This window comes from Panthera pardus, unplaced genomic scaffold (genome assembly GCF_024362965.1).
Source record: "Panthera pardus isolate Hobbes unplaced genomic scaffold, ASM2436296v1 HiC_scaffold_14, whole genome shotgun sequence".
In the NCBI taxonomy this organism is placed as follows: domain Eukaryota; kingdom Metazoa; phylum Chordata; class Mammalia; order Carnivora; family Felidae; genus Panthera; species Panthera pardus.
In genome coordinates, this window is record NW_026526699.1 from 213326 (window position 1) to 237810 (window position 24485).

Below are 24485 nucleotides of genomic sequence, written 5' to 3' on the forward strand. Positions count from 1 at the left end.
ACTGTTACATTGTTAAACTAAATACACATTTGGAAATTGTATCTAACTTCTTCCAACTTTAATTTTTCCCCATTAGAAAAATGGGTTTGCTTCATGTTTGACCATTTGTAGTATATCCCAGATACCCCAACTCTCCCCACCACTTTTTTCTGCTGTAGCTTGTTTATTTTTAAGTACTTTATTTTTTATTTTAGAGACAAAGAAAGCATGAGTGAGGAAGAGGGGCAGAAGGAGAAAGAGAGAGAATCACAAGCAGGCTCCACGTAGGGCTCAATCCCATGACTCCGGGATCATGACCTGAGCTGAAATCAAGAATCAGATGCTCAACCGACTGAGCAACCCAGGTGTTCCTCTCTGCTGTAATTTAATCCATCTTAATATCTCCGTAAAATAGCCTTCCAACTGGTTTCCCTGCTTCCCGTTAATTTTCTACTCTGCAGTCAGGTTAAGCTTTTTAAAATACAAATCAGATAATTTTATTATAATTTAAAACTGTTTGAATCAATTCAAACTCCTTCCTATTGCTTACAAGTTGATGTATGATCTAGTTTCCGCACACTCCCCAACCCCTATCTCCCTGAGGCAAGGCCTTTCTAAGTAACTAAGTCCCTTCCTGACTTAATACATTCATATTTATCATTCCCTTTTTTTAATATTTATTTTGAGAAAGAGAGAGTGCGAGCAGGGGAGGGGCAGAGAGAGAAAGAGAGAGAGAGAATGAACCCCAAGCAGACTCTGCACTGTCAGAGCAGACTGACACAGAGCTCGAACTCACAAACCATGAGATCATGACCTGAGCTGAAATCAAGAGTCAGATGCTTAACCGACTGAGCCCCCCAGGCACCCCCATATTTGTCATTCCTTTAAGGAACACTTTCTCCTAATTCAGATAGCTTGTTCCTTTCAGTCTTCATGTCTAGAGTTGCCTTCTCCACATGACCCTGTTATGAATCAAATGATTGTGTCATTCCCCAAAATTTATATATTTCAGCTTTAACCTCCGGTGTGGTTGTATTTGGAAATGAGATTTCAAAGGAAGGAATAAAGGTTAAATGAGATCATAATGGCAGGGCCCTGATTCAAAAAGATCAGTATCCTTATCAGAAACACCAGAGTACTCCTTGGCCCCTAATCTACCCACATGCATGAATGAGGAAAGGCCATATGAGGGCAGAGCTACATTGCTACAAGCCAGCAAAACAGCTTTCATAAGCACCCAAATCACGCAGGCACCTTGATCTTGGGACTTCCAGCCTCCAAAACTGTGGGAGTAACTTCCTGAGCAGACTAACGCTCTCTCTACCATATTATTATCTACCTTATTTCTATAAGAGCACTTTCAGGATCTCGGTTTTACCCTGGTTATTTGAAAACTTCTTCACTTTTATCCTCCCGTGAGAAAGTAAGCACTGTGTAGACAAGGAATACCCACACCATCCAGCACAATACCTTAAAAATAATAAGAGAAATCAACACATATTCAATTTTCTATGAATTGCTAAAGTTGTTGTGCAGAAAAGAGTTGGCACCAGGCCTGAGAGTGCTATGCACACACGACTACTTGCAAGGTTGCTCTTGGCTAGCATTTGGGAACCTGGGTTTCCGGAGTGTTCCTACCATTCCCCAGCTGATAAAAGGAGCTCCCTGTGGTGGACTGTGTGCGAACCACGTGGTTTATGGTGAGTACCTGGTCTCCTGGGAGTCTGAAATGCTGGACTCCTAGCTGAAGTGCTAGGCAGAGGTGCCTCTGACCAGCTCCCAATAAAACCCTGGGTGCTGGGTCTTTAGTGACCTTTCCTGGGCAGAAATACCACACATACTACTGCATTTTCATTGCTGGGGGAGAAGTGAGCTCTGTGTCACCCTCATGGAGGGAGCAGCACAGGAAACCTGCACCTGGATTCCTCCAGACTCTGCTTGTGCCCGTTCCATGGTGATGCAGCTATGTGTCATTATGTCACTGTAATAAGTCTTAGCCATTCCTACAACATCCGCAGTCCCGTTGAACCTCTGAGCATAGTGGTGTTCTTGGGGACCCTGAAGTGCGGGCCTTGTTAATTTTGACAACTAACTTTGCGCTACATTGCAGTGAAACATAAATGTTCACTATTTAAATGCAGAGTTAAAAAAATTGGATGCAAATGTCACTTCTTAAGTAAGTTCTATGCTTCTGTATGGTATTTTCCAGGTATTTTACTTTTTAATCACTTTAGTAGAAACTCAAGTGGTGGCTATCAATGAGAGAGGGGCACATAAAAAAAAAATCACAAGAGTTTCTCAAACTACAAATTCCAGTTCTAGAATACTACATTTTAAAATACGTATACACCACTCTACTGAATCAAATCCCCACGTGATCTAATGCACACCTGGCTAAAAACACCTGTATTAGAACAATGGGCTTGTGGAGAAGAATTTGCAGAATGAATCCTGTCTGACACAGAGCTGGGTATAAAACTATAAGCCTGTGTCTGTGCATGCACACAAAGCTCAGAGACCAACCAACTAAAGAATATTACCCAGCCTGTGATCAGGTCTGGAATGGGACTTCCGAAAAAAGTGAGACCAACTGAGCTGGACAGTCAAGGAACATTCCATGTGTATGAATGTGTATGTGAAAACAGAGTTTGTGTGGAAAGGATTAAGATAAAACACAGCACAATCAAATGGAGATGCAGAGAAGAGTAAGTATTTCGTCTGAAAACACTGAGAAATGTTCAAATGGAGTTGACCATGAATTTGAGGAAGAGGGTATAAACAGCAGGAGAGGCTGCACAGATTCACACAGTGGAGAGCCTGAAAGAAGAGGCTATAGGCTGTAGCAGACTCTTGTCAATGCCTCAGCTACATTCAGATGGCACCTGCACCCTGGGAAGACTGTGGGGCCCACCCCAGGCACCCATCTCTCTCTGCCCAAAATAATCCTTAAGCTGCAAGCGCATTCTTGGTCTGTGTGCAGGGATTCTGGGCATTCTGGAGAATTCACGAACGCCCCCAGAGCAACGCTCAAGCCCTGAGCACTGGGCATTAGCAGGTGACCGGCTTCCTGGTCCCTCGGGGGGGTCCAGGCAGCCGCCACAGGTGAGCACCCTTCCATCACAGGCACTGCCATTCCCTCCCCACCCCCATATCAATGCCCTTCCTCCCACCGCAGTGCCACTCAGATACGTATCTCAGGGGGTGATTTCGAGGGAGCCTGAACTTATAAAAGAAGGATAGATTCTACACCTATCTAGAAATTTGGATAATTCAGTAAGTGAAGTAAATTCCAAATCCAATTATTTGGATAATTCAGATGTCCCTATGGGACATCATGAGCCTAGTTTTAAGTGTGCATTGAGGAGTTAAGTTAAAAAGATAACTTCCAAAGGGCAAAAAAACTTAAATAAGAGAGAGACCATTCAATGTACTCCGTGGTATCCAATCTACAGGAAAAGTACAACAGAACCTAATTTTAAAAAGGGAGAAAAAGGACCAATTGTTTGGGAGGAACAAGCAACTGTTCTCAGCTGTACAGAGGCTGAATGGAGTGCAGTGGGCCCACGGGGTACTTCTCTGGGCATCAGACACCCCACTGAGGCAAGAAAGAAACCTCCTAACTGTACAAGCAGACGTGTCTAACCGTAGGTGAGCAGAGAACAGAAGATTAAACATGTCAGAATATGAAAGAAGCCAAAGTTCCAGACTTGGCAGACAGGGAGTAGTTCATGGCCTAAACAAGCTGGAAGCAAAGAAGCCACACCTAAAGACACAAAGTGGCTCACATCAGGTGTTCTGAAACCCCACCACGGGGCCAGAGATTGTGAAAAGAGCTCTCTAAAGCACATTTCAGAGATGTCATCAACCCAGTGACCAACTGAGACTGAATTTCTGGCCGGTTCTCACACCCACCTGGGCAGTCTGCACTTGGAACTTCTCCATCTCCCACCCATGGCTCTTCTCCTTGCTCCAGCTTGAAGATGACATCAGGTTTCATAACTTCATACCCTGTTCAGGGGAAAACACAAAAGCCTTGACCCTGACTGCTTGGGCTTCAGGGCCACCGAAGAAACAGAAAGATTTGGCATCACACCGGCCCAGTGAAGTACCCATCTGTGTATGAACAGACTAAACAATTCTCAACAGCAGGGGTCTCCCTGGTGGCTGATGGTTCTAAGATTGTTCACTTCTGTAATCCAAATACAAAACCATTACATGCTTCAGAGGCTCCTGAGCCCATCAGCCTGGGTTCAAATCCAGGCCCTTTCAATGACTAGCTGTCAATCCTTGGGAAAGTGACTTAAAAGGAGCAGAACTGTACCTGCTATACAAAACTGCTCTGTAAGTAATTCAACACAGAAGAAGCAAGTGAAACATAGCCATTTCCTCGCATTAGGTGCCAACCCCCCATGAACGCGGTAAGTTTCGGAGGACGCATAAAGAAAATAAGCCTTCGTAATTGGAAGGCAGGTCCAGATGTTTTCCCTAGTGTCACAGTGCACGGAACTTTTAATCTCCTGAATTCAGGTTCAAAACCATTAAAAAATTCAGAACCCCCACAGCTCTCAGCAACTAAACAAGTAAGGTATTAGGCATAGTCTGAGGTCCTCCAGGAAGTTCTTACCCAGCGAAACTAGGCTGCTGTAGTTCTCCAGCATGACATCCTTGTATAAGTCCTTCTGACTGGGGTCCAGGAGTTGCCACTCCTTCTGGGTGAAGTCCACAGATAAATCCTCAAATGAGAATGCCTCCTGTAAAAGCATAACCCTGGTCAATCTGAAGCAATTATCACTCTGAGAGATAGGAAAGAATTGGAGTGTAAGCACATTTTTCTCATCACAGCAAGTTATGGAGAATGACTGTGTCCTTTGCACGGTATTTCTGCAATAAAACACGATGATGCACTCTTCCACCCTTCCATATATACAATACATTAGAAATGGAATTCGGGAGTTTAAATCTCAACAGGGGGCGTATGAATGGCTCAGCTGGTCGAGGGTGTGACTCTTGACTTCGGCTCAAGTCATGATCCCAGGGTTGTGAAATCAAATGTCAGGCTCCATGCTGAGCCTGGAGTCTGCTTAGGATTCTCTCTCCCTCTGTCCCTCTTCTGGTCACACACATACTCTTTCTCCGCCCCCCCCCCCCAAAAAAAAATCAAATTAAAAAAATAAATAAATAAAAATTCAAAAATCTTCTGAACCACCAACAAAATATTTACTGAACCTCAAATCTGCCACCAGAGAGGTGGTACCCAAAAAAAGGTAATAACACAATACCCTAAAAAACTGCATAGTCTTGTAGAGGCTACAAATATATACGCCTATTCATATAATAAGCTGCTGTAGCTGAGGCACCACGTGGGTCAAAGCAAGGACAGCTTCAATTTCGGGGTCAACTCAGGCTCTCTGCAAGAGGTAAAGCCTGAGGTGAGTTTTAAGAAATTAGCAATGCTTTCCACAAAAAAAGGAGGTGCAAAGGCATTCTGAGAGCCAACAGCTCCAATGAAACCCCAAAACCAGGAGAGTTGAGGAGATACAAACAGTTCGGTTAGATAAGAACACAAGGTACAAAGTAGTAATTAGATTAAAAGGCCACATGGGGGGTGGGGGGGCAGACTGGTTAACAGAGATAGACACTTTCTCATAGTCAACAGCTAGCCATGATTCCATGAGATGAGAGAGATATAACCAAATCTAGGTTTTAGAAAGGTTTCTGGATTTAGGTCAAGATGGATTTCCATCTCGGAGTGCCCAGGTGGCTCAGTTTGTTGAGCATCCAACTTCGGCTCAGGTCATGATCTTGCAGTTTGTGGCTCAAGTCCCGTGTCAGGCTCTGTGCTGACAGCTCAGAGCCTGGAGCCCGCTTCAGATTGTGTCTCCCTCTCTCTCTGCCCCTCCTCTGCTCATGATCTCTCTCTCTCTCAAAAATAAACATTAAGAAAAAAAATTTTTAAAGAGATAGATTTCCATCCCAAAGTTACCTGAGATGATCAGAAAACATGCACTCTAAATAATCCATAATAGCATCAGAAAATAAGAAACCTGACTCTAAGCAGCACATCATACACTCTGAGAAGAGCTGGTGAACCTGAAGACAGTCAATAAAAGTACCCATTTTGAGCAACTGAGGAAAAAAAAAAAACAAAAACTTAAAAAAGAGCTCAGACACTCAGGGCTCAGGACACTGTCACCAAATGCATGTCAGAGGAGTTCCAGAAGGAAAAAAGCAAGAACATGGTGGAAAACAGAAATGATGGCCAAATGCTCCTCAAATGGGGCAAAAGGCGTAAGTCAACAGGAAACTCAGTGATCCCCCAACTGGATGATAACATAAAGAAAGCCACCACCGAGCCTTTTGTAGTTCATAAGCGTGATAAGTGAGCGTTCACGCCACTGTGTGACATGTGCCACCCTTAAACCTTGTTACGACGTCGGCACATTACGTGTCTGACGTGAAAAAAAGAAAGCCACCACCAAACACATCATAATCAAACTGCTACAGAATACAGACAAGGAAACAGTCACCTCACTTACAGAGAACAGCAATTGAAATGACTGTAAATTTCCTATTAAAAAGCAGAGGCCAGAAAAGGAAAACACTTTAAAAGTGCTGAAAAGAAAAACCTGTTAACCGAGGATTTTGTAACCAGCTTATTCGCCAGGAATAATTGTGACGTGAGGGCATTTTCTGTTATGAAGAAAAACTAAGAGAATCCAGGGCAGCAGAGCTGCTGGCAAAGGGCTGACAGATGAGAGGCCTTCTGAAGGAAGCAGTACCAGCAGGCAACTCCAGGCTCAAGAATTAAGAACAGGGATGGCAAATATCCATGCAAATACAACACAATCTTCTCCTCTTACGTTCTTTGCCGTTCTTTGTCTTCCTTCCTCTCTTTACTGTTCACTTATTTTTAAGAGAGAGAGACAGAGACAGAGCATGAGTGGGGGAGGGGAAGACAGAGAGGGAGACACAGAATCCGAAGCAGGCTCCAGCCTCTGAGCTGTCAGCACAGAGCCCGACGTGGGGCTCGAACCCACGAACTGTGAGATCATGACCTGAGCTTGTGTCGGGACGCTTAACTGACTGAGCTACTCAGATGCTCCTTTTTTTTTTTTTAAATGTTGATTTATTTATTTTGAGAGAGAGCTCACGCACAAGAGTGGGGTAGGGGCAGAGAGAGAATTTCAAGCAGGCTCCACACTTGACCCATGAACCATGAGATCACGACCTGAGCCAAAGTCAAGAGTCAGACACTTAACCAACTAAACCACCCAAGTGCCCCTCCTCTTCGTTCCTTGAAGTATGTTTGACCGCTGGATGCAAAAATCGTAGTATTGTAGTATCTTCTGATGGATTTTCAATATGCAAAGGTGTAACATAAACACAGCAGACAGAGCGTCACAACACCTAGACAATGTAAGGTTTCCACATTCCTATCCAAGTAACAAGATATAAAACTGTTGCACTTCAAACTACACAACTGAAAAATGAAAAGGCAAGCCACAATCAGGAAAAAATTATTTGCAAATCCTACTTACGTTGAAAAAAAAAACTTGACTCAGAACTTATAAGAAAAACCTCTTAGAACTCAATAAAAAAACTAAATTAAAATTTTAAGAAAAGTTAAAAAGTAGGTAGGGGCACCTGGCTGGCTCAGGTGACTCTTGATCTCGGGGTTAGCGGTTCAAGTCCTGCATGGACGTAGAGCTTACTTTAAAAAGATATTAAAAAATAGGGGCACCTGGGTGGCTCAGTTGGTTGGGCATCCAACTTCGGCTCGGATCATGATCTCACGGTTCCTGGGTTGTAGCCCCACGTCGGGCTCTTTGCTGACAGCTTGGAGACTAGAGCCTGCTTTGGATTCTGTGTCTCCCTCTCTCTCTGCCCCTCCCCTTCTCGTGCTCTGTCTCTCTCTCTCTCAAAAATAAATGAGCATTAAAAACATTAAAAAAAAATATTAAAAAATAAAAATTAAAATTAAAAGTAGGTAGAATATTTTAATATATTTTATCAAAGAAGATACAGGAACGGCTAATAAGCACATGAGCACATGGAACAATGACCAACATCATTAGTTATGAAGGAAATTAAAACCATAATGAAACACCACTTCACACTCGCCATAATGATAAAAAGATAGATGATAAGTATTGGAAAGGATGTGGAGAAACTGGAACTCAACACTACTAGAAATACAAAGTGGTCTGACACGATGGACTGTGGCAGTTTCTTAAAAAGTAAATATAATTTGACCATACAACCCAGCAATTACACTCTTAGGTATATACTCCAGAGAAATGAAAACGTGTTCATGTAAAACTTGTACATGGCTGCTCCTGTGAGCAGCACTTATAACCACTGCGAGGGGTAATAATCCACATGCCCAGCAAGTAGTAAAGAGACAAAGAGAGGTATATCCATTTAATGGAACACTAGTCCACAATAAAAAGAATGAATTTCTGACATATGCTAAAATGTTGACGGACTTCAAAAACCTATGCTAATGCAAAGAAGCTAGACACAAAAGAATACACATTATATAAATCCACTGATATGAAATGTCCAAAAAGAAACCCTATATAGAGAGGAAGCAAATTGGTGGTTTCCTTAGCTATGGATGGAAATAGGAATTGACTGCAAAATGACAAAATTCTCCTGGGATGAAACAAACCCTCTAAAACTGGAGGGTAAGGACAGTAACACAACATAAAATTACCAAAAAATCACCCCAGTATATACTTAAATTGGGTAGATCCTACTGAGGTCATAGTTCAAAAAAGCTGTTAAAAAAGATAACAAAATTAGTAAATTCATGTTAATGTATTTGACAACTTAGATGAAACAGATATTCAAACAGTGCACTCAAAAATTACACAATATGAAATAAAAATCTGTATTAGTTGAATGTTAAAAAGACTGACCCCATCCCCCAAAACCTTCCTTCAAAGAAACCTCCAAATCTATGAGGCTTCAGAGGTGAATTCTTGCAACCATTTAAGGAATAAATACAGTGACTTCACAGAAATTCCTCCAGAGACCAGAGCAAGAGTGTAGACTTCTCAACTGACTGTATAAGGCCAGCAGACCAAACCAAAGAAGAACACAAAAGGAGTGAACATCACAGGGAAATTAATAGAAACAAAATTCCTAACAAAAAGCCATATATAAACAAAGCATAATGTGAGTTGACCAAATAAGGTTTCCTTCAGCAGTGCAAGACAGGGTTAGCATTCAGAAATCCATAAAAATTAACAGAATACGGGAAAAAAAACCATTATTTCAACAGACGTGGAAAAGGCATATAATAAAAATCTGTTCATTGTGAAATACTGTCAAACAAACTAAGAATCGAACAAACCTAATAATCATAACCTACCAATATCTACAGCTAACATCACACTTAACGGCAAAATAAGGAGTATTTGCTCCCTGAGGACTGGAATAGCATTAGCTAAAAGAATGTTTTGTGATGACTTAAATGTCCTCTATCTGCACCATCCAACAAGGTAGCTGTTAGCCACAAACATCTACTGAATACTTCAAAGGTGACTAGGAAAGGACTTCTTAGTTTTACTTATTTTTAACCAACTTATATTTATTTTTATTTATTTTTAATGTGTGTTTATTTTTAAGACAGAGGATCTAAAGTGAAGAGGGCTCTGTACCGACAGCAGACAGCCCGACATGGGGCTCGAACTCAAGAACGATGAGATCATGACCTGAGCCGAAGTCAAACACTTAACCGACTGAGCCACCAAGGCACCCCTCAGCTTTTTATTTTTTCAGAGACAGAGCACTCAAGAGTGTGTGTGCAAGGGGGGTAGGAGCAGAGGGAGAGAGAATGTTAAGCAGTCCCCATGCCCACCCCAGAACCCAACTACGCAGGGCTCGATCTCACCACTCTGAGATTATGACCTGAGCCAAAATCAGGAGTCAGACGCTTGACTAAGGCACCCAAGAGCCCCTATTTTTAACTAATTTAAATTTAGACAGCACAGGCAGCTAATGGCAAACGGCTGTATAATTTGTCTGGCCTCTGTGTCAGATTCCTGGGACAGAGCCTTGCTCTTCCCCAGTGACAGAAATGCTTTTATTATTCATGGGGCCCCCTCCTGAGTTTATGCTTCTCACAAAAAAGGTGACTCACAGTGGGCTCCTAGTCTTCTGGATGGACACTGGCTGGAAAGATCAACCATCTGATTAAACAGTTGAAGCTTTGAGTCAGGTGGTATCAGCACAACCTCCAGGAAGGGGAGAAGGCTGAGCTCAATCATACAGCCACTGATTCAATCAACCTACATGACCATACCTACGTGATAAAAACTCCATAAAAATTCTGGACATTGGAACGTGAGGTTAGCTTCCTAGGTGGTGAACACAAAAACGTGCCAGAAACGTGATGTGCCCTGATTCCACAGGGAGAGGGCACAGAAGCTCTGCATCCACAACCCTCCCAGACCCCATCCTACGTGTCTCTTCATTTGGCTGGTTCCAGTTTGTGTTGTTGATAAGAAAACTGTAATTGTAAGTATAACACTTCCCTAAGTTCTGTGACTTGTTCCAGCAAACATGAAGGGGTCATGAGAGCCCCCCCAATTTGTAGCCAGTTGGTCACAAGTACAGGTGGCTCGGGAGACTTATAGCTGGCAACTGAAATGAGAGCAGTCTTGTTGGGTGTCCTTAACCCGCAGTCTGTACTAACTCCAGATGGTGCCAGAAACGAATGCTGGAATGCACCAGACAGAAAGCAGTGCCCGCCGAGAGCAGGGAGGCAATGACACTTCGAACCCACATTGTCCAGGAGGTCCTGGCCAGTACAATAAAATGCAAGGAAAAAGTACAAATACTGAAAAGAAGATGTAACACTGTCGTGCATAGTATGACCGCTATGTAGGATTTTAAGAAATCCTACAAACAATGATATTTAGTTAACTGTGGATATTCTTTGACACCACACCAAAACTAATCAACTTATAGTCTCTTAAAAATGAGCTACAACAGGGGCGCCTGAGTGGCTCAGTGGCTTAAGCATCTGACTCAGGCTCGGGTCATGATCTCACGGTTCATGAGTCCGAGCCCCGCACCGAACTCTGTGCTGACAGCTCGGAGCCTGGAGCCTGCTTCGGATTCCGTGTCTCCCTCTATCTCTGCCCCTCCCCCACTCATGCTCTCGTCTCTCATAAATGAATAAATGTAAAAAAATTTAAAAAAAAAAGATGAGCTGCAGTGTACAACCTCCACCTTTATCAATTAATGAGCTTCTCATATTGTTACATTAAAATCTAACGTTTTATCTTGATCTTTCAGTGGATAATTTTCCCATTAAAGATTTTATAACATCAAGCATTAGTCATGTGGAAAATATTGGTTTTATGAGTTAAAGTCTTCTCACAAAAAAACAGCTTTACCAGTTAATTCTGTAGACATTTAATGAAGAAATAATTCCTGTTTTACTAAACAATTACCAAACACAGAAGCAAGAACACAACCCTATACTTTGATACAAGCATCACCTTGATAACAAAACTCAGTAAGGATACTGCAAGAAAGGAAAAGCAAAGGCCAGTTTACACATGAACATTGATGTGAAAATCCTAAATGACAACCATACTGAGCAATATGTAAAGAAGAAAATATAGCAAGACTGAGCTGGAGGGGCCCCTGGGTGGCTCAGTCGGTTGAGTGTCCAGCTCTTCATTTCGGCTCAGATCGTGATCTCACACTTGTGAGGGTGGAGCCCGCTGAGGATTCTCTCTGCCCCTCTCCTGCTCACCCTCTCTCTCAAAATAAATAAATAAACTTAAAAAAAAAAAAAATTTAAGGCTAAGTCAGAGTTACTCCTGGGTAGATAATCAGTCTCTCCTCAGTCCCGGGGCAGGCAGCATTTCCTGCCCGTGGGTCCTATCCCTGTGCTTTAAGAAAATCACCTTTTTGCACTGGGGGAAAGAAAAAAAAGGACTAAGTTGGAGTTTATCCGAGAAATTCAAAATTCAAGTTGCATTTAACATTAAAAGGAATATATATATTCACTACTTTAACAGATTAAGAAAAGATATGTAATCACTTCAATAGATGCAGATAAAGAATATTTGCAAATTAAAAGAATGTCCACAAGAACTACAAACAACAGAAAAAAACTGAACAAAATTGCTAAAACGCTCGTTTAAATTTTCATATAGAAGGACTGGATTTCATAAGGAAGGAATACAAAAATATGAAAAAGAACAAGCAGACGAGAAAAGAGTAAAACATACCAAAAACTGAAAAGTAATCAACATTTGTTACAAAAAGTCTTAGCAGGGGCGCCTGGCTGGCTTAGTAGGAGGACTGTCCGACTCCTGATCTAAGAGGGTCGTTGACTTCAGGCCCCACATTCGGTATATAGCTTACTTAAAAAAAAAAAAAAAAAAAAAAGTCCTGGGGCACCTGGGTGGCTCAGTCGGTTGAGCATCCGGCTTCGGCTCAGGTCATGATCTCATGGTTTGTGAGTTTGAGACCCACATCGGGCTCTGTGCTGACAGTTCAGAGACTGGAGCCTGTTTCAGATTCTGCATCTCCCTCTCTCTCTGCTCCTCCCCCACTAGTGCTCTGTCTCTCTCTCTCTCTCTCAAAAATAAATAAATATTTTAAAAAATTAAATTAAAAAAAAAGTCCTGGCAAACTAGAAATTTACAATTTATTTTCACTAAGAAAAAAATATTGCTGATATTTTTGTTAACATGGAAAATCTAATAAAATCTAAAGAAAATTATTAGAATTAATAAAAAGGTTTAAGGGAGCCTAAGTGGCTCAAGGGATTAAGAGTCCAACTCCTGATCTCCGCTCAGGTCATGATCTCACAGTTAGTGAGTTCAAGCCCCACATCAGGCTCTGTACTGACAGGTACAGAGGCTGTTTGGGATTCTCTACCTCCCTTTCTACCCGTTTCTCTCCCACTGGTACTGTCTCTTTTTCTCTCTCTCAAAATAAATAAATAAACTTTAAAAATAAACAAACAGGCTTAAGAAGTTCCTGAATGCAAAGTCACTATGTAAAAACCTACTATATTTCCACGTTTTGGCAAGAAAATTTTTAAAATTTTATATACCATAAAATTTCAAATGCCACGTACTGTGGAAATGACTAATTACAGATCTGGCACAGAAAGTGTACAAGCTGATCCTTGACATATTTTATCATGGGATAGAGCAATAACTTCATTTAAGAAACAAAGAAGTGCTTAGAAGCAGAGTATCATTCTGTGGCCCCTAATAAAAGTCCATCAAGGCAACAATCATGAAGCTGCTGACGTGACAAAACGGGCAAGCAGACAGGAGTCACCTCCTGGAATACATACCACCACCTCTGAAACACTCTTACCCAAAAAGTCACACCTAAGTCTGATCAAGCCTCCAAATCAAATCTGTAATGATGAAGATATGCTTTTATCTGCACTAATTCATGGCTACTAAGTACCTGAAATGTGGCTAGTGTGACTGAAGGGCTGGATTTAGTGGTTTTAAATTTAAACATTGTTGTGTGGCCAGTGGCTTGGGTACTAGCCAGCACAACTCTAAATCGGCCTATTTACAGGAAACACGGAACACGTTGGCACACTGTGGGGATGCAAGGAGCAAAACCCAGACAGTGGGAGATCCACAGAATAAATGCCCTGGCCTCTTCAATCAAGAATGGGGCTAGAAAAAAAAAGAGCCAATAGGTTAAGAAGACTTAAGAGACAGATGAACCAATTACACTGTATGAACTTTCCTGGATTCTGATGCAAACAAACTGCAAGTGACTTGTAAATTTACGAGACAACCAGAAATGTGACCACCGACTGGATTTGGTGATACTGAGAAGCTGCCTTAACTGGAGAGAAGATTCCAACTGCACTGAATCTCACAAACAAAATGTCGAAAGAAACAGACACGAATTAGTACATACTGCAGCAGACAACAGGAAACTGCAGCGTTTAGGGACGGACACTTTGGAGTAAAGCCATAAAGAGCAAGGAAATGGTTACAGAGTCAGGGTCCTGGTTCCCTCTGTTAAGAGGGAGAAGTTGTGACTGGCAGAGGCACATGGAAGGCCTCACCTGGGCTGGAATGTTCTGTTCCTTGACCTGAATGGTGGGTTCATGGGTATTCGTTCAGTTGATAATAATTCATTACTTTGTACTTTTACATTTTATGTACTTTTCTGTGTGTGAATTCTGCTCCGCATTTAAAGAGAGAAATTATGATTACTAAGTTCTGTTCTGGCATTTTCTCCCTGGGTCACACTCCAGAAAACTATGAAAAATTACCATAAGACCCATGTATTTACTATATTTCTCTGAGGACATCACTCACACGGTATTATTTGTTCAAAACTTCATCAAAGAATGAAAAATATTTACTCTCTATGAAGAATTAGTTTACGTTTTTCTAGGATAGTGCAACTCGTAGAAATGTTCTAATTTCTTTATTAGAACTGCTGAAAATCTGAGAACCAAGTTTGTACCTCAAATTCATTAATTATGCAGGACACTATGGCTCATTAAAATTCAAATCTCAAGACCTTCCGAAAGCCCTATAGTTAAATAAAGTTGATCTTTGGACATCAGGGGTTTGAACTGTGCAGGTCCATTTATATGCAGATTTTTTCAATAAATACAGTATAGTACTATAAATGTATGTTCTCTTATGATTTTCTTAACATTTTCTCTTCTCTAGCTTTATCATACAATATAGTATATCAAACACATACAAAATACTGTACGTGTTAATCACCTGTTATCGGTAAGGCTTCTGGTCAACAGTAGGCTACCAGCAGTTAAGTTCTGGGGAGTCAAAAGTTACACATGGATTTTCCACTGTGCAGGGAGCTGCCATCCCTGATGCCCACGTTATTCTAACTGCTCCAGTTTTGTCCCAACCTGGATCTTCAACTCCAAGGTTATCTTCCTCTGATTTATGAACTACTTACACTTTTCTTTTTCACTGGAAGACTTACATACCTCTTCTAATCCCCTGGAAAATAATGAAGAAGAAACAATCAACCAACCTGTAACATGGTCATTTTCTGTTGCCTAGGCCAGATGAGTTGCACATCTGAGACCTGCTCCACGCTGAGCCTCTTCCGTTTCTGTCCCAAAGCTCCACTGTAAGGCGGTGGCTGGGTCTTTCACACTGACAAGTTCCTGGCTCCAGAAGCTCCTTTCTTATATCACATGAGCAGGCTCATTTGTGGGTAACCAGGATCTGTGAACATAGGAATAAAGCACTTTATTGGTATATTCATACTGCACCTAAAATCTTTTCTCCTCTTGCTAGGAACCAGGATTTCAAGTAGTCTTCATGTCTGTGGGGAATAAGCTTAGGAACTCCCTGAGCCTGCACTGATGGGTTAACAAAGCATAAAGAATTACAAAGCCATAGGATGCTCACACCCAAGACTGGGTAAACAAAATTAGGCGAATAAGGATAGAGAAGGGGGGCTATCGCCCCCAGAATAGAGTAGGGTGGGGGCAAAGGCCCCCAGAACGGGGGGTGGGGGAAGGCCCCCAATACAAAGGTACATGAGGTAAGCAAGATTAGGTATTCAAGGCTAAAGCACCCCCAATTCAGTACTATAGCAGAAAGCTGCTTTCATAGGAAGGAAGGACCAAATTAGGTAAATAGGGCTAGAGCACTGCAGGTGAAGCTGCCCAGAGGCGAGCTAATAAACAAAAGAAAGGTGCCTTGTTAACACTGAGGTTACTTGCTGTCTTATCCCCTAGGCTAGTGAAAATAAACAGACACAGCTCCTCATGTCTGCCATTAACACCTGCCCATCCACCTGTTGCCAACCTTTTGTTTTTTTATCAACCCAAACTCCTAAACCCGAGTATCTTCAAGAACCCCTTTCCCTCACGTCCATGAGTTAATGTCCACAGTTTCATTGTCTCTTTGTGCATGTCCATCACCATGTTTGTAAGCCTTCTGATCCTAATAAAAACGGAGCAAGGACCCTTAATCGGGGCTCTTGTCTTTTCACGAACATTAGCCATCCCTCCCATTTTAATCCTGCACCCGATTTCTTGCTGGCCAAGAAAGAAGTTTAGACTTAAGAGTCTACGTGGAATACTACGTGGCAATGAGAACGAATGAAATATAGCCTTTTGTAGCAACGTGGATGAAACTGGAAAGTGTTAGATGCTAAGGGAAATAAGTCATACAGAGAAAGACAGATACCGTATGTTTTCACTCTTACGTGGATCCTGAGAAACTTAACAGAAGACCATGGGGGAGGGGAAAGAAAAAAGTTAGAGAGGGAGGGAGCCAAACCATAAAAAAAAGACTCTTAAAAACTGAGAACAATCTGAGGGTTGATGGGGGGTGGGAGGGAGGGGAGGGTGGGTGATGGGTATTGAGGAGGGCACCTGTTGGGATGAGCACTGAGTGTTGTATGGAAACCAATTTGACAATAAGTTTCATATTAAAAAAAAAAAAAGAGTCTACGACAACATCCAGCATGGAGCCCAACACGGGGCTTTAACTCACAACCCTGAGATCCAGACTTGAGCTGAGATCAAGAGTTGGGCACTTCACGTTAAAAAGAAATTTTTAAAAAAGGGGGAGAGGGGGGAAACTGGGTGGCTCAGTCAGTTGAGCATCCAACTTCAGCTCAGGTCATGATCTCGCAGTCCATGAGTTCGAGCCTCACGTTGGACTCTGTGCTGACAGCTCAGAGCCTAGAGCCTGCTTCAGATTCTGTGTCTCCTTCTCTCTCTGCTCCTCCCCCACTCACACTTGGTCTCTCTCTTAAAAATAAATAAACATTAAAAAAAATTTCAGCAAAGTGGCAGCATATAAAAATAATGCACAGAAATTAGTTCCATTCCTATACACCAACAACGAAGCAACAGAAAGAGAAATCAAGGAATGGATCCTATTTACAATTGCACCAAAAACCGTAAAATACCTACGAATAAATCTAACCAAAGCAGTGAAAAATCTACACACTGGAAACTACAGAAAGCTTATGAAAGAAATTGAAGAAGACACAAAAAAATGGAAAAATATTCCATGCTCCTGGATAGGAAGAATATTGTTTAAATGTCAATACTACTCAAAGCAATCTACATATTCAATGCAATTCCTATCAAAATAACACCAGCATTCTTCACAGAGCTAGAACAAACAATCCTAAAATTTGTATGGAACCAGAAAAGACCCCGAATAGCCAAAGCAACCTTGAAACAAGAAAACCACAGCAGAAGGCATCACAATCCCAGACTTCAAGCTGTATTACAACGCTGTCATCATCAAGACAGTATGGTACTGGCACAAGAGCAGACACTCAGATCAATGGAACAGAATAGAGAACCCAGAAATGGACCCACAAATGTATGGCCAACTAATCTTTGACAAAGCAGGAAAGAATATCCAATGGAATAAAGACAGCATCTTCAGCAAATGGTGTTGGGAAAACTGGACAGCGACATACAGAAGAATGAACCTGGACCACTTTCTTACACCATACCCAAAAATAAACTCAAAATGGATGAAAGACCTAAACATAAGACAGGAAACCATCAAAATCCTCAAGGAGAAATCAGGCAAAAACTTCTTTGACCTTGGCCGCAACAACTTCTTACTCAACACATCTCCAGAGGCAAGGGAAACAAAAGCAAAAATGAACTATTGGGACCTCATCAAAATAAAAAGCATCTGCACAGCGAAGGAAATAATCAGCAAAACTAAAAGGCAACCAACAGAATGGAAAAGATATTTGCAAACGACATATCAGATAAAGGGTTAGTAACCAAAATCTATAAAGAACTTATCAAACTCAACACCCAAAAAAACAAATAATCCAGTGAAGAAATGGGCAAAAGACATGAATAGACACTTTTCCAAAGAAGACATCCAGATGGCCGACCGACGCATGAAAAAATGCTCCACATCACTCATTATCAGGGAAATACAAATCAAAGCCACAATGAGATACCACCTTACACCTGTCAGAATGGCTAACATTAACAACTCAGGCAAAAACCGATGTTGGCAAGGATGCGGAGAAAGAGGATCTCTTTTGCACTGCTGGTGGGAATGCAAACTGGTGCAGCCACTCTGGAAAACAGTATGGAGGTTCCTCAAGAAATTAAAAATAGAACTACCCTATATGACCCAGCAATTGCAGTACTAGGTTATTTATCCAAGGGATACAGGTGTGCTGTTTCGAAGGGACACATGCACCCCAGTGTTTACAGCAGCACTATCAATAATAGCTAAAGTACGGAAAGAGCCCAAATGTATATCGATGGATGGATAAAGAAGATGCGGTATATATAGACAATGGAGGATTACTCGGCAATCAAAAAGAATGAAATCTTGCCATTTGCAACTATGTGGATGGAACTGGAGAGTATTATGCTAAGCGAAATTAGTCAGAGAAAGACAAATATCATATGACTTCACTCACATGAGGACTTTAAGACACAGAACAGATTAACATATGGGAAGCAAAAATAATGTAAAAATAGGGAGGGGGACAAAACATGAGACTCTTAAATATGGAGAACAAACAGAGGGTTACTAGAGGGGTGGTGGGAGAGGGGATGGGCTAAATGGATAAGGAGCATTAAGGAATCTACTCCTGAAATCACTGTTGCACTATATGCTAACTAATTCAGATACAAATTAAAAAAAAAAAAAGATGTGTTAAAAAAAAAAGCACCAAAATGACATTAAACCTCTTTTATAAATAATTTTCTACCATTATTTGCATATTTCAAACTTCACAGATTATAATTACTATAAAATTACTATGGCTTAGTGATTTTAATCTATACATCTCGGATGTTATTTGCAAAGTGCTTAAAACGGTACTTGATACACACAGTAGTGTGTGTGTGTGGGCGTATACACGCACGTATCTATATAACCAATACATACGTGTATGAACATGTGTGTAAATGTATCCTCTCTGTACCTAGCTATATAGATAGATAAGTAGATAATGACATATGTACATCTTTCTTTTTTCTTAATGACAATCCTTACATAAATAAAAGAGCTTGAATTGAGAGTTCTTTGTTCTAGTCTCCATGGGGATGTATTAATCTTTTCAAGGGTATTTCTTGATCCTATTATTTTCCTAGAAAACGCAAATAAAATGTTCCCTTTCAAGAAAAAATAAATAAACGTTTTTTAAAAATGTTTTAAATTTTTTTTAAAAAGTCAATAAATTTAACCATTAAAAAAATTTAGGGGGCCTGGGTGGCTCAGTCAGTTACGCGTCCGACTTCGGCTCAGGTCTGATCTCATGGTTTGTGAGTTTGAGCCCCGCCTCAGGATCTGTGCTGACAGCTCGGAGCCTGGAGCCTGCTTCAGATTCTGTGTCTTCATCTCTCTCTGCCCCTCCCCCCGCTCACGCTGTTTCTCTCTCTCTCAAAAATGAATAAACATTAAAAAAAATTTTTTTTTAAATATAAAAACCCCCGTGTGGCTAAAAAAAAACATGAACACACACACCACAAACCAAGAAAATATACCTACAATAACTGTCACTTGCTTCACATTATGCTTTCACTTCATTTCACACAATAAAATTTCTGGCATTGTGACAAATGAAACTAGGTTTCTTATTGAAATCATTTCTTTAAACACAAATTCACAATTTGATTTTAAAATTTCCTTTACAATTATTGTCAAAGAAAGTTTACTTGCTTTCAGTGAGAACCTATCAAGAGTGGAAAACTTAAGTCAACATGATGTAGACTTACTATAGAAAACAGAGTTGAGAATTTCAGTTCAACAGGGTGTGACAAGCCATCAGTGTGGTAGTTTTAAAGTATTTCTGATGGGGACGCCTGGGTTGCTCAGTTGGTTAAGCATCCAACTCTTGATCTCAGCTCACGTCTTGTTCTCTGGGTGTGAGTTCAAGCCCTGTGCTGGGCTCCATGCTGGGCATGAAGCCTACTTACATAAATAAACAAATAAATATATAAAAATAAAAAATCAAACATTTCCGATGATATTTTAAGTTTATCATTAAGAAAAATGCAGAGTTAGGTGCCTGGCTGGCCTAGTTGGTGGAGCATGTGACTCCTGATCTTGGGTTGTGAGTTTGAGCCCAAGACTGGGTATAGAGATTACTTAAAAATAAAATCTTTAAAAAAAAAAAAAAAAAAAAGGAGGGGCAAGTGGGTGGCTCAGTTAAGCCTCCAACTTTGGCTCAGGTCATGATCTCAGGGTTCATGGGATTTGAGCCCCATGTCAGGCTCTGTACTGACAGCTCAGAGTCTGAAGCCTGCCTCAGAATCGGTCTCCCTCTCTCCTTCTCTGCTCCTCCCCTATTTGTGCTCTGTCTCTCTCATTTGAGAGAGAGAGAGAGAGAGAGAGAGAGAGAGAGTGAGCAGGAGAGGGGCAGAGAGAGAGGGAGACACAGAATCCAAAGCAGGTGCCAGGCTGTGAGATGTCAGCACAAAGCCCCACCTAGGGCTGGGAACCCACGAGCCGTGAGATCATGACCTAAGCTCAAGTTGGACACTCAACCAATTGACCCACCCAGGAGCCCCTATAAACAAACATTTTTTTAAAAAAAGGTTTAAAAAAAAAAAGGGAGATCCAACCTTACTCTAAACAAATGTTTTGAAAGTTGGCCCCTCAGGGAGAAGTTCTCCTCTGAACTTTTATATTTGGCACCACACGTCCTCTCAGCAAATGAAGCCTATGCCCTTCACCGTACAGTTTGGCCCGATTTAACTTCAGCGGTTTTGTCATGTACCTGGGCAGTTTCCCGCATCACACTGCACCTCTCCCTGTGACAGCTCTCAGGTTTATCTTCAGAAGGAAGGCGCAACCTTCATCATCATCCCACAGTTCCACTCAGCGTCAAGTTCTAAAGGAAATTCAGGGGGAAAATGGAGAATAATAAAAAGTGTCAACTAATTACTTTGTGACAGACGTTTTAAACATCATCGTGCCTTTTTTTGATGCATCCCGCACCCACTACAGACAGTGACAAGGCACAGAGAGGTTCAGCAAGTTGCCCAACATGGATGACACGCCTAGGAAGTGGCAAATCTGGGCCGCTGGTCCCCTCAGTGCCCCTCAGACCTGCAGTCACAGCCCCCCACCCCCCAAAACGCTGGAGGGAGAGCTGGACAAAGGCCCCCAGAGTCTCTGTTCAGATTTCCAGTACAGGTGCCATGCAGTCCACTCGCTGTCCAGAAATGAGGACACCAGGGCAGAGTAAGGAGGAAAACAAAAGAAGTTCTCAGAGGCCCGCTGAAAACACTGCGGGCCTGGAACAAAACAGCTCACGTTGAAGAAACGTATCTGTGATAAACTGAAATGGCTGCGAACAGCATACTCCCAATTTGTTTTTTTAAGCAAACATAAATAACGCGTCCCAAAAGTAGACAGCATGCACGGACTAGAAGAAATGTACTAAAATGCTAACAGTCACTATCTCCTGGCGATGAGATCATGGAAGATTTTCACTTGAGTCTGTGGGTCCGGATGCTCCAGACTGACTGCAGTGAACACATTCTAAATTCATAACAGAAAAAAAGTATAAACATTATTTTTCAAAATCTTAAGGTCCCTAATCCAAGAGCACAGCCGGCAAGCCGAGCGCTTCCAGTCCACCGCTACACGGATGAAACAAGCAGTAAGTGATTAAAATAAACAGAAGTATGTTTTAATGACGGCAAAAAGCATCAGAGCTAGGGGAAAAACATTTCTTTTCACCCCCTCACTTTCAGCCGATAAACGTGAGGCCCAGAAATCGCGGGCGGACCAAATTCGGCCCTAAGAACTTCGGGCCATTGTTGTCCCGGCCACGGCGGCCACTTATCGTCGGTCAGAAACTGCCTGGGGTTTGGGTTTGGCCCGGAGGGTTGTTCTGTAGCAGCGAAGCCTTTGGAAACAATCCTACTGATCCAGGCGGGGCTGGGCGGATGAAGCCGGGCTACAGGGGCACAGGCAAGAAGTCCCCTCGCCGCCCGACGCCTCAAGGACCAGCTCTGGGCTCAGGCCGGGACCACCCACGCAGCCCCTCGCGTCCGGGGACCCAGGCGGGGAGGCACGGCCCTCACAGCCCCGGCGGAAAGGCCAACCCCCCCGCCCAAGTAAGAGCCCAGAGGCCCGGGGCCGGCGGCGTCCCCGCGGCGGCCCCGGCCCCGCGCCCCTGCACTCACCCGGCGCCCCGCCGCGCTGCCTGCGAACCCCGAGCCCCGCGCCGACGCCCACAGGCCTCCAAGCCTGCGGCCCAAACACGACCGCCGAGTCCTTCCCGCGAGCCCCCCCCACGGAACCCCAACGGCCGGCCCGGACCCCGCAAAAACCCGGCACCGACCGCAGGCCTCAGTCTTCGGACGCGCAGGCCCGGGAACCACGTGACCCGCCCCGCGCCCCCCCCAGACTCACCGACGCCCCGCCCCCCGCCCGCACGCGCCCCCGGCCACGACCCGCTGGCCTCCGTGCTGAGCCAGCGGGCCCACGAAATCCCGACCGGGCTGCGGCGGGACCCGGGGCCGCGCACGGGTACGCGGGCGCGCGCGCGGAGACGCCCACACTCGCCTCTCGCTTGGCGACGAAAGACAAAGAGAAGGGGCGCAACCCGAAAGCGTCGGTGGCCGTGCGAGTGCGAGTACGCGTGCGCGAGAGAAAGACGCCTTTGTTTTTTCTTTTTTCTTTTTTTTTTTTTCGGTCAGCTTCACTCAAGGAAGGGGCCTTTGTACTACATTTCCCAGAAGGATCCGCGGCACGTAGGCTCCCGGCCCTCTGAGGAGCGCTGGTTGCCTAGAGACGCGAGGGCGACCGCGCGCCCAGGACCGAGTTGCGTGAACACGCTTTTGGGAAAAACGTAAAAGATCACGATTTAGGCGGCGCCTAGGCGGCTCAGTCGGTTATGCGTCTGACTGAGGCTCAGGTCGTGATCTAACGGTCCGTGAGTTCGAGGCCCGCATCGGGCTCTGTGCTGACAGCTCGGAGCCTAGAGCCTGCTTCGGATTCTGTGTCTCCCTCTTTCTCTGCCCCTCCCCTGCTCATGCTCTGTCTCTCTCTGTCTCAAAAAGAAACAAAAACATTATATAAAAAAAAAAAAAAAAAAAAGATTACGATTTGAAACACTGAGAACCCAAATCTATCAACACGTTAAAAAAGAAGAGACAATTGGTTTAAGAATCCAACTGAGGAAATAAAAAAAATTTTATCCATACGTTTATATTAAGTAGATAGGAATTAACAAAAAAATAAAGCTGATCCATAATTCAAGTGATGTGGGGAAAGCTCTAAATAAGTCACTATCCTTACAGAGAGAAGGAAAGGATGATAAAAAGAGAACAACCACAGACATACAGGAAATTGAATGAGAATCCTCTCTATGCTAAGAAATTTGAAATTAAATGATTCTCCTGGGATGGATGTGTCAAATTCAACTCAAGAAAGGAGAAAAACACGTCATGGATAAAAATGAGGACAATTTCAGAGATTATCTGCCAAAAAGCACCAATCATTGACTTTCTGGAGAATTCTTTCAAACATCCAGTGATTACGGAATTCTTACACATAAAAATTTCTAGAGGAAATAGAAGAAGGAACTGTTTCTATTTATTAGGCAGCATAAAGACACCAAAATCCACATGTATGACTTGAAAAGGAAGCTCAGACAAAACTTGGTTATGACTACCCATGCAAAAATACTAAGAGGGGATCCCGGGTGGCTCAGTTGGTTGGGCATCTGACTCTTGATTTTGACTCCGGTCACGATCACCCGGTTCGTGGGATCAAGCCCCATGTCTGGCTCTGCACTGACAGTGCGGAGCCTCCTTGGGATTCTCTCTCCCTCTCTAACTTCCCCTCCTGGATACATGCTCTTTCTCTCTAAATATAAATAAACATTTTACAATTACATTCCAGAGTTTTAAAAAATAAATTAGAGGGGCACCTGTGTGGCTCAGTCGGTTGAGCATCCAACTCTTGATTTCGACTCAGGTCGTGAGCCCAGGGTCATGGCATTGAGCCCTCCATGGGGCTCCATGTCAGGCTTTGTGCTGAGTCTGGAGCCTGCTTAAGAGTCTTTGTCTCCATCTGCCCCTCCCTCTCCCTCCTCCAAAAAGAATAAAAAAAGAACAAATTAGAAAAAATTGTTAGCTGCTTTAACATAATTTTAAAAATAGACAATAACCATAAAGCTAGTATCCTGTTTAATGTTGGAACATCAGGAGGAGTTAGTGGCGAGATATGAATAGTTAAGATAAAGATTTTAAAAACTGGACTAATATTTGAAATGCAGAACATACAGGTAACGTGTCTGCTGAAGTGTATATATTTCCACACAATTTGGGGTTTTGTTTCATAGACTGTCAATTATCCTTTGCCCATTTTTCTGTCAGGTTATCTTTTTCTACTAGATTCATGGAGTTGAATGTATATTTACAAATCCTCAATGTGCAACATGTTTTAATTTTTTTGTTTAATTCATTGTCTTTGAACTTAGATTATGACCATGTTGGTCCCTTGGATTTTAGTTTTGACATCATAAAATGT

General features: G+C 42.7%; 1 protein-coding gene and 1 non-coding gene across 7 annotated transcripts in view; one reads left to right on the plus strand and one right to left on the minus strand.

The window, feature by feature from the left end:
- The window catches only part of ZNF84 (zinc finger protein 84), a 59814-nt gene that overhangs the window by 6971 nt on the left and 28358 nt on the right, over positions 1-24485 (minus strand). The window contains exons 1-7 of one of the 6 annotated variants that reach the window (XM_053901830.1): positions 22133-22332; positions 21394-21482; positions 20716-20829; positions 19712-19904; positions 15007-15203; positions 4604-4730; positions 3892-3987 (exon numbers count right to left, since the gene is read on the minus strand). In XM_053901830.1, the coding sequence (XP_053757805.1) occupies positions 3892-3987; positions 4604-4730; positions 15007-15021 (238 nt within the window). In that variant the 5' untranslated portion in view covers positions 15022-15203; positions 19712-19904; positions 20716-20829; positions 21394-21482; positions 22133-22332. Of the gene's footprint in view, positions 1-3891; positions 3988-4603; positions 4731-15006; positions 15204-19711; positions 19908-20715; positions 20830-21393; positions 22039-22132; positions 22333-22361; positions 22519-24485 lie in introns of those variants that run through there. The other 5 variants (XM_053901834.1, XM_053901829.1, XM_053901833.1 and 2 more) reach the window with 5 other exon arrangements.
- Positions 6331-6434, plus strand: LOC128776917 (small nucleolar RNA U13). Its single transcript, XR_008422046.1, has one exon. It is a non-coding gene; the product is annotated as a small nucleolar RNA U13 (small nucleolar RNA).